Source organism: Phodopus roborovskii, unplaced genomic scaffold (genome assembly GCF_943737965.1).
Source record: "Phodopus roborovskii unplaced genomic scaffold, PHOROB, whole genome shotgun sequence".
Taxonomy (NCBI): Eukaryota; Metazoa; Chordata; class Mammalia; order Rodentia; family Cricetidae; genus Phodopus; species Phodopus roborovskii.
Window position 1 is genome coordinate 43,791,325 of NW_026126407.1, and position 17,057 is coordinate 43,808,381.

At 43.5% G+C, this 17,057-nt stretch overlaps 1 protein-coding gene across 1 annotated transcript in view; it reads left to right on the forward strand.

Moving 5' to 3' along the window:
* Positions 1-17,057, forward strand: part of Dock2 (dedicator of cytokinesis 2) — a 391,208-nt gene that overhangs the window by 58,644 nt on the left and 315,507 nt on the right. Inside the window, exons 9-15 of the mRNA XM_051180962.1 lie at positions 1,199-1,280; positions 5,884-6,019; positions 7,394-7,469; positions 8,248-8,324; positions 8,828-8,953; positions 10,074-10,198; positions 15,182-15,280. Of these exons, the coding sequence (XP_051036919.1) occupies positions 1,199-1,280; positions 5,884-6,019; positions 7,394-7,469; positions 8,248-8,324; positions 8,828-8,953; positions 10,074-10,198; positions 15,182-15,280 (721 nt within the window). The remainder of the gene's footprint in view (positions 1-1,198; positions 1,281-5,883; positions 6,020-7,393; positions 7,470-8,247; positions 8,325-8,827; positions 8,954-10,073; positions 10,199-15,181; positions 15,281-17,057) is intronic.

The window sequence follows — 17,057 nt, forward strand, 5'->3', positions numbered from 1 at the left end:
TCTGGCCTGGATGGACCAGGTAGTCCTCACCACATAGGATGCTGGTAGAGGTCAGATGACAAATGATGATGCCTAAGTCTTGGGGTATCTCTGAGTGATGGGTTGTTACCATCTCATCATACAATCCTTTGCTGAATTTCCATTAATTTAGAGTTTATTTTTAAAGTTTTATTTTTAATTTCATATGTATGTATGCGCATATTTATATGCATACCATGTTTGTGAAGATGTCTGCAGAGTCCAGATGAGGGTGTCAGATACCCTGGAACTGGAGTTACATGCCAATAAGAGCTTCTACATGTTGATGCTGAGAATGAGACCTGGGTCCTTTGCAAAAACAGCAAGTGCTCATAACCCCTGATCCATCACTCCAGCCCCCTCTATTAGTTTTAAGATAGTGTCAAAATCCTCAAATAATCTACAAGGCCCATTTTCTCTGGGTCTCCATATAATATTTCCCATACCATTTAACTCTTAAAGCTGTTTCTTAATTTCCTTCTATGATCTTTGCATATCTCTTTATTTCACATGAAATCTTTTCTATGCCATGCTTAGTCTGATTATATGTGCTTTCCTTAGCAAAGATGTCTCTAACCACCCAGACTAGGGCAGGTCTTTTCAACACACATTCTTACAACATCTAGACTTACTACATCTTTTGCAGCACACTTACATATCATTATTATGTAGTTGTCAAATAACAGCATAGTTTATTTAAATATATTGAAGGTAACAGCTTTGTGGTCCATCTCAGTAAGATGTTTCCTTAGTAGAAACAGTTGTATACACAAAGAATAACTTCAAAAATCCAAATCTTGACTCAGTCTCAGAAGGAGAGCAGTTGGAAAGGGAGAAGTAAGTGCTCTTGGTGTTCTGCAGAGCCTGCTAAAATCCTTTCCTTCTCTGACTTTGTAAAAAACCTCTATAGAGTATGTAGATGCTCAACAAAAATACTAAGCAGCTGTGCCAGAATGTTCTTAGCAGTTGGGGAGGAAAGGTGTGCATGGATATACATATGTTCATAATTCTTCCCCTACTTAATGTCTGTCTCCCAACATAATCTATCCTTCAGAGGAAAGGCTCTTCCTCAAATACCACCCTGTCTCCAGTAGCCACTACAGTGCTGGAAACATAGCTGATGCTCATTCATCATGAATAGATGTCCCCCTGTAACAGGCTGCTGCTCTTCCTCCCACAGTGAGAACTATCTGGTGAGATGGGGCAGCAAAGGATTCCCAAAGGAGATTGAGATGCTCAATAATCTGAAGGTGGTCTTCACGGTGAGTGTGCATTCTCTGTCCACTGTGCTCTACACATTCAATGATGTGACCTTGGCTGGGCATTGATCAGGATTGAGCAGGGGTTCCATGCAGAGCTGTGTTTTGGGGCTTTATATAGAGTCATAGAACCATTGTGCATCCCAAGTTATTGTGTGTCCTGAGGATATTGCTGGGAAGATGAGTCTTCTCCCTTGGCCTTTCCTCTCCCTATCTTTCTCATTCCTGTGCACACAGACAACACAGTGCCATTTAAGCAAGTGTACATCCCTGATCAGCAATAGTTAGGTGACCCAGGCACAGAAGCTACTAGTTTTGATTTTCTAGTTAATTCACAGTGAATCTAATTTTCTTTCCTTGGATCAGGCCTGAAAAAACTTCTAAAATATATCAGGAAAAAATAGAATCTTTCAAGAACATTGGTTGCCTTAGTCAATTGGACATTCTGAATATAATAATTAAGCCATAGGTAACTAAAGACCTGGCAAGTCCTTAGGACCATCCTTCCAAATACTAATACTTAACTAATGTGTCTTAAATGTAGAAGGATAAAATCAATTGTTATTTGGATGGGTTATTTCTGAGAGTGAACCTGAATCTTTAGCTCTGAGTAGGGAACACAGTGAACGGAATGAGATAAGGGTTATAATTTCCAACAGAGACCTCTGTTGCCTGTCCTCTATTCTGTAAGGATACAACCATTGTCTGCAAGCTCTTTTGGGGAGAAGACTGCATGCCTTTGTGCTCCATTGCCTGCATTAGAGAGGGAAATTATGGAGGAGGAGCAGGGATGGGTTTCAGCATTGATCAAACTGATGAGATGGATCCAGAAGTGACAGACATGCTGGATTAACCTACCTTGCTCTACAATAATTTTCCTGTTACAGCCCATTAAGTATAGTGTCTTATGTTACATTGTGATTAGATTGGGGTATAGTTGATTTATTTTGTTTTTTTCTGAAAAAAAAAAAAAATAGGTCAGAGACATGGAATAGGATCATAGGTCCTAATTGCTTAGACAGAGTTTTCTTGGCATATACAAATGCGCTTCAATCTTGTCTATCTATTACTAGTTTGGAGGAGGAGCCTATTTATTTGTTTGATAAATAGGAGAGTCCCACAAGGCTTTGCGATTAAACTGGGAGACATATGTTTCACAAGACAGGGGAGGACAGGGAATCAATCAGTGTTTTGCTGTGCAGAGGGCCGATTCATGATATGAGCATGAAGGAAAGGGCATGGGCAAGTTTGTGTCACACAGGATTAGTAAGAATGGGATCACGGAATCCTATGGTGCCACACCTCTGCTCTGCAGAACAAGGGAACTCGAGACCTTCTGTTGAATGATTGGACAGATGGATGCTTCCCTCTTTTGACATAACTGACAGCTTCGTTTGGGAATATGAAAGGTCACATTGTTCTTGTGTTTTGTATAGATTCAAGAGCCACATGAAAGCTTGGTGCCTACTGCTAGGGTACAGCATAGAGTAAGCTGATGAGGCCTCTGCTTTCAAGTCCACTAGTGAGGGTCCTGAAATAATAATAAATGATTAATAATAATTGACATAAAGTAATTAACTTTTTATTAGTTTTATGAAAAAAACTTATACTTTGGTCTCATAAAATCCCAACGTTTGGAGGCGGGGGAAGCAAAACAATAGAAATTAGAATAAGCATCACCCATATGATAACCAGGCACATCAGCATCCTTTCCCTTCCCTGAATGCAGGAAAGTAGAATTTTTAAAAATAAAACGAATGAATGAATTAATATAAAATAAAGTGAATGATAAATAAATGAGTCAAGACACAGTAGCAATGTCAGAAAGCAACCCAAATACAAAGGTAATTAAAATGGGGTGACATGTATGACTGCGAGCCACTTTCAACTGGGAGTCATAGTGATGTTTCTGTAAATTACTTGGCAGCTGTGGCACTAGTTAGCCTTCAGTACCCTGTGGATGTTTTCTTTCTCTGGTCTCCTCTTTGGGGTCAGGATTGTGGTTCCTTGGGCCTGGGAAGCTGGCTTATGGTCTGGTAGATTGCTGATGTCTCCTTTTACCCTCCTCGGCCTGCAGCAGGGAAATGGGATGCATCATGAGGCCTCCTACTCTTTAGTCCAGTCTAAAGCTGCGGGCACTAGGTCTGGCAAGGGAAAGGCAATGCTAATGCACCTGTTGTTGTAGCCAGTGTTTCTTATTTTAAATTCTATTGTTTGTCTTTCCCCCAGTGTTGGAATTTTGTAAGGCCACAATAGAAGTGGGTTGGGGGCAGCTACATTCTCAGCAAGCATTACTTGTTTAACACCATTCCAAGAATTCTATCTAGGCTGTGAAGAGTGGGTTCAGTCAGTTTGTTGTTGTATACAGAATATTCAGGTTCCCTAGATCTAGGAGTCCTCCCAAACAGTTCTTAAAGAACTGTCTTTTCCTTTGAGGACAAGTGATATCTTTTCATGGGGTATGGGGAGAGGGGATGATGTTTCAGAACCTTACAAATGTATCTAGTATATTAGCCTGCCGGTGCTGCTATAACAAAACTTCATAGATTGGCTGACTTAACAGACGTTTATTTTCTCCTTGTTCTAGAGACTAGACATCTGGCAACAATGTGTTGGCTGGGTTGGTTTGTGGGAGGGCAGTCTCTGGTTTATAGACAGCACCCTTCTTCCTTTTTCATGGTTGTGCATACATGCATGCATGCGAGCATGTGTGAGCATGTGTGCATGTGTGTGTGTGTGTGTGTCTTCTAGTCTGTGTTTGTGAAAACAGGTATCATATTGAATTAACCCACTCTAATATCCTCATTTTAACTACTTTATCTTTTCAGAGGCTAGTTTCTAAATGTGGTCATGCTCTGAAGGACTGGGGTCAGGACTTCAGCACATGTGTCTGTTGGCAGAAACCTTTTAGGTGTCAAGACCTATGTGGCTCCTGAATGTCTCCCAAAGACACAGGTCTAAATATTTCAAAAATATAAAATAAAATCTTGACATAGGCGAGAAGTAATTAAGAATGAACTTCATTATAAATGACCAAGGACAGAGATGTTAAGGATGGAGAGAACTTGGTTATACAGAGGAGTAAGAGGCAGTCATTTGGGGTGGAGGTGTGTTTAGAAAGAAAGATCGAGAGAGAGAGAGAGAGAGAGAGAGAGAGAGAGAGAGAGAGAATTGTATATCTCCAGAGCAATAAAGCAATCTTTGTGGATAAAAATAGAGAGAATAGTGAGGAATCAGCTGGTGAGGACAGCTGGGTGTATTATGTCTAGCCCTTTCATGTCAACTTGGAAAGATGAGCACTAATGGGGTAGGAAACAGGGAGCTATTAAAGTTGTTGGGGAATAAGTAACTGAAAAAAAAAATCAGCCTGGCTTCTAAAGATGAGCTCCCAGAAGGTTCTATAGTGGAGTGGTTGAAGGAGTCCAGCAGGTCCTTCAGGGTCAGAGAGGGTACAGGTACAGCAGGCTTTCTCAGGTTACTGTTGTACTTCTGCCTTTTCTTTCTCCCTGCCCATCAGGGTGACCCCAATGATGGAGGAGCCATTGTCCACTGTGCTAGCTGGTGAAATGACAGCCTTTTGTGACTCAGGGGTTTCAGCAACAATCTAGAAGATAGGTGTTTGAATCTGCTGGGAAGCAAGACAGCTGGAAACTGGGGACTTCTAGAGTACAGTTTTGAGCAGAATTCTTCCTTTTCTAGGAAAATTCAGGTTTTGCTAGGAAGGCCTTAGGTTCATGGAGGTTATGAAAGAGAACCTCATTCATTGAAGTTGGCTGGTGAGGTTCATACCTTCATAGAAACATTGAAACTGGACCAATGCTAGACCAGTTATACATCGTAGCTTAGCCACATCATCACATGAAATATAATAAGCCCAGTTCTTGTAGGGAGATGTGGGCCATGTCAAGGCCTTGTCTTATTCCCAGAGTCTCCCCCACCCTCTGCATGCCCCTCTTCTCACACCACTCACAGTGAGAGGCTGGGGCTGGCTGCTCCACATGGGCCCTGACTCTGATGTGAGCTGGTAGCTTGTCCCCTGGGCATATGCTCACAAGTAAATTAACTCAGAGGGTAAGCTGCTCCCCTGCAAGGGCAGGCCAGGTTGGCTGTCGTAGCCAACATAATAGCATGTCTTGTTGTTTCTTCCCCAGCTCTCATCCTAGCTGGCAGGAAGCCCAGTGAAGATGGGCAACCTAAATACACAGCAGTAGGATGCTGAGATGCTCAGGGCATGCATCTGTGACGCTGCTTCAGTTACTAATCCCTATTCCAGAGTCACCAAGGACCAAGGTCATGATCCGGAGGAAGTGTTCTTACAGGGGAAAGGGGGATACAAAAATAGCATCCCCTTAGAGGCACATCAGGGACAAGATTGAGATGGTACAGGATGGAATCTCTGGAGTCCTGCCACTTGGGGTCTCAGCTGGGTCTTGCTTTCCTTATCTGTCCAAAGGATGTGATGAACTCATTTTCTACCTTCCCTAAGACTGATGGTGACACCACAGTGGTAAACACACTCCTTAGAAATAACCATTGCTTTGTTCCTATTTCACTTGTTTTTATTAAGCACACGGGATTGTAAGTGTTTTCTTTCCTGCCCTTACAGGATCTTGGAAACAAAGACCTCAACAGGGATAAGATTTACTTGATTTGCCAAATAGTTCGAATCGGGAAGATGGATCTTAAGGACACTAATACCAAGAAGTGTACCCAGGGGCTGAGGAGGCCCTTTGGGGTGGCAGGTGATGACTGATGTCTGCACTTAAATTTCATTATAGCACCCATTTTATATGGCTGAATTTTAAAGATTATTTCTATACCTTCACCCCTGCAAAATCTGGGCTGAGCAGCCTTTAATAACTACATTTGTGGCGGCTAACTGAAGTCACTGCTGACTGAGTCCAGATTTATGATAAGCTCAACGAATAATGTGGTCCTAAGGTCTGGCCCAGAGCACCCAGGAGTGCGGCACAGTCTGAGCAGTTGGCGCCTCAGCTCCCTAGCGCCTGTGAAAAAGGAAGAACAATATGGCTGGATCTAATTATGGGAAGCAAATCATTTTGAAAAAAAAAATATCCAGGATAGGAAATGCAGTTACACAGAGTGAGTCATGCCATCCATCTGAATTCCAGATAAAAACGGACATTCAGAGAGTGAGGGCACCGTGGGGTCCTTGTGTGCTGCTGGGAGCCAAGCAGCACTACATTTCCCCTGGCGATAGCTGTGAGCACACCCAAAGCCTCCCCATTCCTGCCCTACTTTGTGGTTTATGCACTATTTGGCTATTAGTGGAAGGCACTAGTAATTACCCAATGTATTTTCTTTTTTAATTAACCCACTTTATTTCAACTAACGTATATTTTTTCTCTCAAAAGACAATTTAAATACCAGTGACATGGCAATTTGGTATAGCAGTATTTTTTTTATTATTAAAAGATAAATTTGGGGGGCTGGTGGGGTGGCTCAATGGTTAAGAGTGCTTGCTGCTCTTCCAGAGGACCAGAGTTCAATTCCCAGCACCCACATCTGACAGCTCACAATCACCTATAACTCCAGCTCCTTCAGACCTCTGCACATACTCCTACATACATGTACAATCACACAACTTACATACATATGAATAAATACTATAACAAATATTTCAAAATCATGACATTATAAATTATAAATCACAAATCCTTTCCAATTCCTGTATCTTAACCTTTTGTCACCTTGGGTGAGTCTTCCTTCTGCCATCACATATCCCCTGGCTGGAAAGCCATCCTTGGTACACTTGTATATTGGCTATGAAATCAGTTAGCAAGGTTCAAGGGTTTAACAATTCTGTGTATATGCCATGAGCATAACCATGAAAAGAGGGTATGTCACTGTATGCTCAGATCTTACAGAGAGTCATGGCCTATGGGTTTTGTGGACACAAAAGAGATCCAATATACACATCCAACAAGAACCTTGTTGCTTAATTCTGTTGCCACCTGTCTGACCATTTCCTTTGCCCTCTGCCACACCCTGGAACCCTCCCTCCGTGTTTGTCCCCTTCTCTCCTGCCTTACAGTCCACCCTCCTCATCACCTCTGCCTGACTTAACTATTAGTTCTCTTCCATTGTCTTTCTAGTTATGGACATCACAGACATCATCAAGGGCAAAGCAGAGAGTGATGAGGAAAAGCAGCATTTTATTCCCTTTCACCCGTAAGTCATTCCAGTGTTTCTCCAAAGCTGCCCATCCCTGTCCTCTCTGCAGCCATGGGAAAACTGGTCCCTGACCCTTAATAAGGGTGTAGGCTGGCAGGGCCTCCTAAGAGAGAGCATCCTGACCTGCTACTGATGCAGGCACTTTACTGCAGCCCTGGGGAAGAGTGCCAGGCAAGGGGGTGAAGTGGTGGACAAGGTCAATGTCATCTGCTTTCCTGGAGCTTAGATTTCAGATGGGCAATTAAGCAGATAATCAACCAAAGCTTAAGGCCTTAATTATAAGTGTAACAGGGGCCACAGAACTGTGATGGAGCAGCCCGTTTGGAGCTCCTTCATGGAAGCCACATATGTATCTGTGACAGGAGAAGCAGGGACAGCAGAGAAGGTAATTATCTTTTCCTTGTTTGAAAATGACTCTGCATTGAGAGCAATGTCAAGATTAAGTACCCGCAAAGATCTCCAGGTAACTTGGCCAGTGACCCTAGTCAAGGTGAGTGATTAGGTCTTACAGGAGCAACTAAAGCTCTTGTCACTTCCAGAGAAGACATTCATGTCAAAGACTTGGGGCCTTTTCTGTTATACAAAGGCCTACTACTTGTGGCATTCTTTGGTTTTTCTCAGGTTTCAGAGCCATGCTGTTTGAGAAGAGCTGACACAGACAGGCTGGCTTTGCACCCCAGTCATGCTGTGGTGTTCCCTATGGCAATGTGGGACACAAGATGGAAACCCCCATGGGGGTATCATGTGACCGTTTGTGCTCTCCTTTCCTTTCCAGGGTCTCAGCTGAGAACGATTTCCTTCATAGCCTTCTGGGCAAAGTCACAGCTTCCAAGGGGGACAGTGGAGGACAAGGTATGGAGTCATGCAGAGTACAGTACTAAACTTACTGCAGCCCAGGAGCCTCTGACACATCAGTAAATGGATCCGAGTCCTGGATCCAGACAGTATGGTGGGACGTCTAAGAGTGTGTGCTCTATAGCGATGCAGACCACCCACTGATGCAGAAGATGGGCGTTTCCTTCATGCCTAACAAAGAAAGGAGCTGCTAGGCCATGTGTGTCAGTCACTCTAAGTTACACATTTGATTTCATCCTTCTCCAAACCCTGTGAGACAGAAGGCTGATATCCTGTCCTCTTTAAGAAGACCTGGGTTCAGAGATGGGGGTAATTAGCAGAGGCTGATGTGGCTATAACCAACCGTGCTAACTGTACAGCCTCCTGGAGGTGGGTTGCTGCAAATGTGAGGGTATCTGTTACTTTAGTAGTCTCCTACAGGAGGCATGGTGGAGAGGTGGTGAGAGGGTAGAGAGAGTGCTGCAGAGATGTGAGTGTTCATGTTCAGTGTCCCCTTCTAGGCCTGTGGGTGACCATGAAGATGCTGGTGGGCGACATCATTCAGATCCGCAAAGACTATCCACACTTAGTGGACAGGACCACTGTGGTGGCACGGAAGCTGGGCTTCCCAGAGATCATTATGCCAGGTGGGACACAGCTGCAGTGACCTTCCTTGGGGGCAGGGACAGTAGCAGAGTCCAGCTTGTGTCAGTCATTATCTTCTTAAGTGTCAACTCCTTTTACTTTTCTTCTCTGCCTGAATGAAACCACACAAAACAACTTTTTTTTTATATGCAGAAACTTCTCTGTATTCTCAAAGTAAACACAAATATGGAACTATGTAGATATATAGTCCATCCCAGTCATACTTTACACATATAAACTTTATTTAAAAGGTGCTTTGTGGAGCTATGCAACTTGCTTCACCATTCAGTAACTCAGCATGGACGGCATCTTTATTTTACTACACATAGAGCAATCCTTTTCTATCTGTTGATGGGGTATTGCCACTCTCTTGAATGTTATTGTCTGAAGGACTCATACTTATAATAACAGGTTCAAATAGCATAGAAAGTGTTCAGTGGTTAAGAGTCCCCTCAAGTCTTTCGGTGCAGCTCTAACCACTACTCTAAATTCATTCAAGATATGCATGCAGGCTTTTCAAAAGGGTGATGATGTAATGACACTCTTTTGAAATGTCCCTCTGGACTTCAGCCTCATTCTTAGCTTCAACTTGGATCACCCCCTCTGACACATCCTTTTCTCTCCTGAAGTTGAATGATGGTCCAGGGTGGAACCTGAACTATGATTTACTCATTACTGCTCTACTTGAGATCTCTCTCAGTTTCTACTTTGTACTTCCTTCCTGGAAACTCTGTTCTTCTCACCCTTCGCCCTTAGGCTCTGTGATACATGTGTAATCCCTGAACCCTACTTTTGGGCAACAAAAAGGTTTATGAATGTACCACGTTATCTGCTTGTGGGCCAAGATCATTTCCTTCCCTTCCCAGAAGGTGTCACTAGAGGATGACAATTAAACTATTTTAACAGAGACACCATGGCCAGTTTTGACCACCCTACCTGGATTTCTATCATTGATTTTTCTAGCACTTCTACCCTTGCTTCTATTTCCTTCCTGACAAGTTAAAAATGCCCTTTCCAAACTGCCCTGATTTTAATTTTATTGATGGTTCTTCTTCCTCCTCCCCTCAATCTCTGTGTTTAGCCAGAATCTGACTCTAATTCTTGTCTTCTCTCCATCCTCAGGGGATGTCAGGAATGATATCTACATCACTCTCCTACAAGGTGACTTTGACAAGTACAACAAGACCACACAGCGGAACGTGGAAGTGATTATGTGTGTGTGCACAGAAGATGGCAAAGTACTACCTGTAAGGGACACCAGATCTCTGAATGACAGGACCTGGGGAGGGGGACTGAGGGACTGATCATAAAACATCGGTTCTCTAAAGGATCAGAGTGTTAAGGAAGAGGATGAATCACATGACCAATCTACACCTTGTAACATGCTTAGTGACCTATTAGACCTCCTGCCAGTTAGTCTTTCATCTAAACGTGTGTGTGCGTGTGTGTGCGTGTGTGTGTGTGTGTGTGTGCTAGTGCTTGTTTATAGGTTATATTTTTGCAGTTAAAATGTTTTCACTGAAACCCAAGCTAGTTTATTCAGGTAAAATCCATGGTAAAGATCAATACAGAGCCCTGGGCTGGTGTGGAGGCTCAGACTGTCTTCAAAGCAGACATTCTCAGCACTTAATCCAACTCCCCAGCGCTCAGCCAGAAATTTGGGTGGAAAGTCTTACTCGCAAATTGGTCTCCAGAGAGCTAGCAGCATGCATTCAAGAAGGCAAAGCACATGGTTATATTTACACAGCATATGTCCTGTACAATCTTTGTCATGTGTGTTTATATCTATTTGCTTATGTTTCCTTTAAGGTTGTCAGCAGTTGTGTCCAGTGTGTGGGAGGGTTTTGCTTCTGAATTCTTCCTTTCTGAACACTTAGCTGAAAATGAGATCAGCTCTCAGCAGAAGTTACAGCGTGGGCAAACATCCCTCCTAGGCCACCTATAGGGAGTCAGATAGCAAAGTAAGAGGGAATGTGTAGATGAGTGAGCTACCAGCCCTAGCCCTAGGGCCTGGAGCTCAGGCTGGCTACTGGCACTGTCTGCCTAAGCATGACTGGCACCCTGAGGATAATAGTCCCTGTATCAAGCTAAGTAAAGGTTTGTTGCCCACTATCACATCAAGTTTACAAAGGAAGAGCCGAAACTCCTGTGCAGGAAAAGTGTCCTGTAGTTCACAGTGGCAGGGATGGGGATTGACCCCAGCTTCCTCACCAACTTATTTCCAATTTTAAAGAGGCTTCTAACTCAAAACCCTGGGAAAACTCATTATCAGTTTTAAATGTAAAGAAGGTTTTGCAACTGTCCCTTTGTTCTTAAAACCACCACAGTTAATTAACATCTGCTTGAGAAAAACCCTAGTATCTGCCTTATCCCTCTTTTGTTGGATGCTAACACTTTCCTGAAAAATAAAACAAGTGAGAGACACACTTGGCTTGGAAGAACACAAAGGAAGAGGAGGGACTCTTATCTGGAAGGAAATTTATATTTTGTGAATGTATAGATCCATGCTTTGAGGTTATTTTTGCCCAGGTACCTGCCCAGAGAGCTTTTAAACCTCGGCCTCATTGTTAAGATATTGATAACACTTGCCTTCCATATTGGCAAAGGACAAATTAGAAGGGACAGTTCACAGGCATGCTGACATCTTTGCCTGTGTCTGATCTATTCTTCCATGTAGCCTTGTCACTCTTGAAGCCAGACCTGGGGTGACAGACACACTCACTGCAGACACGCATGTGGGAATCCAGGACTGAAGAGGAAGGGTAACTGTGTGGTACGCTGATAATTTGCAGTTTCATATATTAGTATAGTTATGGAGGAGTTCAGTTGAGTGACTATAGAAAATTGCTGAGGAAGCCTGTGGGAGGCTTTTCTTTCTCTATTTGCAGAAATGAATATTACTGCCTAATTAAGTATTGTGCGGCACATCCAAATGCTTCCTGAGCTGTATTAGTGGGTTCCTGTGGAAATTGTCCCTCCTAAAACTGTTATTTCTCTCCAGCCATCTTCAACGTAGGCAGTATGTTAGATATACCCCAGCTCCCATTTGGAGGTCTCAAGGACCTTGCTTAGGGATGACAGGTTCTAGGATCAGAAATCCAGGGTTCAAATGCCCAGTATCTATCTTATTATCCCTGTGATCTTAGATAGCTTCTTTTATCCTTAAAAAGAGGAGATAACAATCTCTTCTTGTGGGACTGCAAATTAAACACAAGAGCAGATACAGTAAATAATAAGCATTCGATACCAGGTAATAGGAGAGCAAGGTGCAGAGATGGATGATCATGGCTGAAGGAAACTTTAGGAGGGAGTTGATGGGGTCAAATAAAAACCCAGCCTGAAGATGTTTTCCAGAGTTGCTGCCAGGACAAGTAGGTAGAGGTAGGGGACAATGTGACAACACAATGAAAACCATGACTGTGGGGCCAGGCAGCCAGATTCAAAGCCCAGAGTGTTCTGCATTAGCAAAAGGACCTTGGACTGATTCTGCATCCAGGAGTCTAGAATCAGCTCCAAATGGGGCCAGTGATGGCACCTTACTCCTGTGAATATCAGATGAGCTAATCTGCATAATAGGTGTCCATTACTTTGGTCATTATTATTAGGAAGGCATAGTGAAAGCCAGTCCTGATTCCACGTGCAGGTATTAATTGGTATTTTCCCACGGAGTGACCTTGTCAGTGTACAGCACATTCTTTCTCAAAGCTATGGACATCTGTGATCCAGCCCTCACATGATTCCTGTGAAGTAATCTGAGCATGTGCTGGGACCCTCCCCAGGTCCTGCTGATGAGATGCCACTTTTCAAGGTCAAGCATGCATTAAAGCCTCCAGGCTTCCTGATGCCCATTCAGATTTTCAGCTAAAGTTGTTGACATTAAGCTGGAGGCTCTTATTAGTTGAGGGTCATGGAAACGGGCAACATGAAGAATAAAACCTTACTGAGACACATGCACTAATGTATCATCCCTAAAAAATGGGCTCAGTGCCTAGTCAGAGTGCTTTATTTCTTTAAAAAAATTCAAAAGAATATTTGAGATTTTCACACATGGATACAATGTGATTTGATTAAATCTACCCCATCCATCTCCCCTAAATCCTCCTAGATGCCCATCATCACATCATCCTCCAAACTTTATGAACACTCCTTATGTCCTTAACCACAGAGTCCATTTGATGCTGCAGGGCCACTCATTGGAACATAGACAACCTATCTGGTGCAGCAGCATCCTTGAAGAAATGCCCTCATCTAGGAGTCATCACTTCGCCAAAGTTCTTTAGTAAGGGGTGGGCTTTGTGAGTCCTTCCTAGGGTGTTCCCTTGACATTTGCAATATTCATGTTGGCCTCTGAAGTATGGAGGGTGAGATAAGGGTAGTGTTCACCATTCTCAGAATAGCAGTGAGACCTTTTTCTCTGGCATTAGGACATAAAGATTCTCAATCAAGATGGTATTGTGATATCCAGTTGTCTTCTATGAGGCAGTTTCTGTTTCACCAGAGAAATATGGATGTTTTCAGATTTTATAGGCTACACGGGAGTCACTGAGGCTACAGAAACTGTGAGCCCATAAATGTTACCAGTATAAATCTTTGTAGGCTGGAAGTCATGACAACTTTTAAAGAAGATACACTGCACAAGGGGCTAGTGGGTCTGGGGTGTTGTCTAGCCTTAGTTTACCCAGCTGTAGAATGGTTATAGCAGAAGAGGTCATCAGAGTGAGGTTGGAATTGAGTTGGCATGTAGTAAGGACTTAACATGGTGCTAGACACAGAGTCCTCTCTGAGGGTGGAAATCTTTAGCAAGCATGTTTCAACATATTCATCCCAGAAGCTCTTCAAGGTTTCCTCTTCTAGTGAGCAGCATCTTCCTCCATTTCCAGTGCATGGCTGTATTTGTTCTGTATAAGGGATGTTCCAGTAGGGTTCTATGTCCTGTTTTACAGTGGATGTTGTGAAAGGTACCATTATTCAGTGCTGAAGTTGCCTTAGTTACGGTTTTATTGCTGTGAGGAGACACCATGATCAACGCAACTTACAGAAGAAAGCCTTTAATTGTGTACTTGCTTATGGTTCCAGAGGGTTAGAGTCCATGGCCACTATAGTGGGAGTGTGGCAAATAGACAGACAGGCTAAGAGCTTAAATCTGATTCACAGCAGCAAGGAGGAAGGGAAGAAGGAAGGGAGGGAGGGAAGGAGTGAGTGAGAGAGAGAGAGAGAGAGAGAGAGAGAGAGAGAGAGAGAGAGAGGACAGACAGAGACTGGGCCTGGTATGAACTTTTTCAAATCTGAAGTCCACCCCCAGTGTCACACCTCCTCCATCAAGGCCATGCTCCCTAATTCTTCTCAAACAGTTCCATGAACTGCACACCAAGCATTGAAATGAATGAGCCTATAGGGGCCATTTTCATTCAAACCCCCACAGAAGCTAAGCTCATTTCTTGTCAGTACCTTGACAAGGAGAAAGAGTTGTCCAGTGTCAGTGGAAGGTCCTCTTTCCCACAGTGTAGCTTTGTTCACCAGGGGCCACAGAATACCAGTCTGTGGGCAGCTTTGGTGACTCAATCTGGTCAAGGGACCTTTGGAGCATCCCATAGAATTTGATGAGAGGCCTGCCCTCACTCATCAGAAATTTCCCCAGAGTTACTCAACTGATAGTTTCAGAGATTGCCACCCAAAACCAATCATCATGTTCCTAAAAGTTTGGAGACATGAGGTTAAAGATTGAGAAGTGTGGCATGGGAACAACACTTGGGCCCCTTCTGGGTGCTCCTGCTTGGATGTTGTGCTGAGTCCCAAAGTGATTTAATGAACACAGAGAGATGGGAGGAGAAGAGAGAGGGATGGGGATGGAATGAGTTAGGAACTGGTCACTTTGCTCCTTTCTGAAGCACAGAATTAGTAAGACTGGCAGCATGCAGTAACTCCAAGGCTGGTTATGGTTACCATTTACAACAACGCTGCCATGTCAGTGCCTGGCGGGCTCCAGTTCATTTCAGAAGAGAGGTAATAGAATTTCTGTAGTTAAGCAGCTGTCACTTCCAGGCTGGAATGACAGCGTAGAAATCCGTAATGTAGAAGGGCTGTCAGAATAGGAGACTGGCAGAAGGGTTAGTGAAGGCGAGGCTGTTCTTTGATCCTAAGATTATTACCCTTGGCCTTGGACACAAAATTGCCCAAGCTCAGATACTGGCAGTGTTATAAGTTTTTCTTTCCATTTTTGTCTTGGTCAGAATGCAATTTGTGTGGGAGCTGGGGACAAGCCCATGAACGAGTATCACTCAGTGGTGTACTATCAAGTCAAACAGCCACGATGGATGGAAACAGTCAAGGTAATAATGACATTAACAGTGACAATGTCAGTGAATGTGTACTTGGTTTTGCAGCAATTTGGGCACAGTGTTAAGCATTTTATTTAAGTGATTCACTTATTGCTTACAACCACCTTGTACATTTGTATTCTATTCCTCATTTTACAGATGAGGAGCCTGGCACAGAACAAGTGAGATGTGTACCCACAATCCCACAGTCACTGTGTGTTCAAGCTAGGGCTGCAACCTGAGCAGTACTCAAGGTTCATGCTCTTCTCTGCTAGCAGAGAGACGAGGGGGTGGGCTGGGGTCATTAGCATTCTGCCTCCCTTTTAGGAGTAAAGTCTTACAAGTAGAGCAAGATCCTTAAAGGCCCAGAGCTCATACTTCAGCTCTACCATCCCTTCATCAGATGGTTGAACTGGGCAAGTTCTTCAAGCACTCTGTGCACTGGTTTTCTCCTTTGTAAAATGGGAGTAACATGGTAACTGTGTAGAAGAAATGACTGAATGCACACAGACAGCTCCATAAGGAAGTATGCATTCAGTCAATACTACTTATTCTCGACTGCCTTAAATGATGAGAAGCAATTTTATGGAATCCAAAATAGACTTGGTATGTCAAGTGCCACACCCCCACCCCATTACAGTTTAACTTACCATTCCAGGCACCTTCATGCCTGCTCCATTGTTCTAGTTGGCTCTCTCTCTCTATTGCTGATAAAAATCAGAACAAAGGCAACTAGAGGAAAGAAGGCTTTATTTCATTTACACTTCTGGATCATAAGCTATCAGTGATGGATGTAAGAGCAGTAAGTCAAGCTGGAATCTGGAAGCAGGAGCCATGGAAGAATGCTATTTACTGGCTAGCTCACTGTCTTACGTTCAGCTAGCTTTCTTATATAGTCAAGGGCCACCTGCCTAGGGATGGTAGTGCCCACAGTGGGCTGGGCCCTCCCATATCTGTCATCAATCAAGACAGTCCCTCACAGACATGGCCACAGATCATTCTTATCTAGAGAATTCTCCAGTTGAGGGTTCTTCTTCCCAGGTGACTGAAGGGTGCAGTCAAGTTGCCAGTACAAGGACATTGATTTAGAGGTGGAGAAGGAGGAGGAGGGTATAGTGATTTCAAATGTGTAATATTGTGCTCTTCAAAGTCCTTCTCATATAAATATTCCACTTCCACAAATTCTGAAGCTACTAAGTGCTGTTTCATTTAAAAAGTCCTCCCAAGTTAAATAAATATGAGGAATGGTGAGAAATCTGAGCCAAATACAGGCTTCTAAAGGTGGAGTCTTCATTTTGGGTTCTGATGTATATGTGTTCAGCCACACTGCAAAGGAAAGGGAACAGTGCATACCAAGGCCTCACTAGCCAGTGGACTGGCTGCTCCCAGCTCCTGGGTATAGCATTCTGTTGAACATACCTTAGCAAGTCTTTGTTCTATTATGGTCAGGTACGAGTTTTTACACATGCTCACTTTTGAACAATATGCAAGAGTATACATGTTCCCCTTCATGGGATGCCCTGCTCAGTTCTGGGACCAGCTGACCTTACTTACTAGAGAGATACAGAATGATGGAAGCAACTTTAGTTAGCTCTGTGTTACTCAAGTCATCATCCACAAAAGCATGGGGTCCTCTGAGGCCCCTCTACAGGCTCTGCAACAGTAACAGCGTGTGTCTGGTAGCATGTCCATGGTAGCCCAAGGAGCTAGTCACAAGTCCTCATGATCACTTAGCCAAAGTGGGATTGTCCCACTGACATCTTGTAAATGGTGCTGGGCCCATATGCCT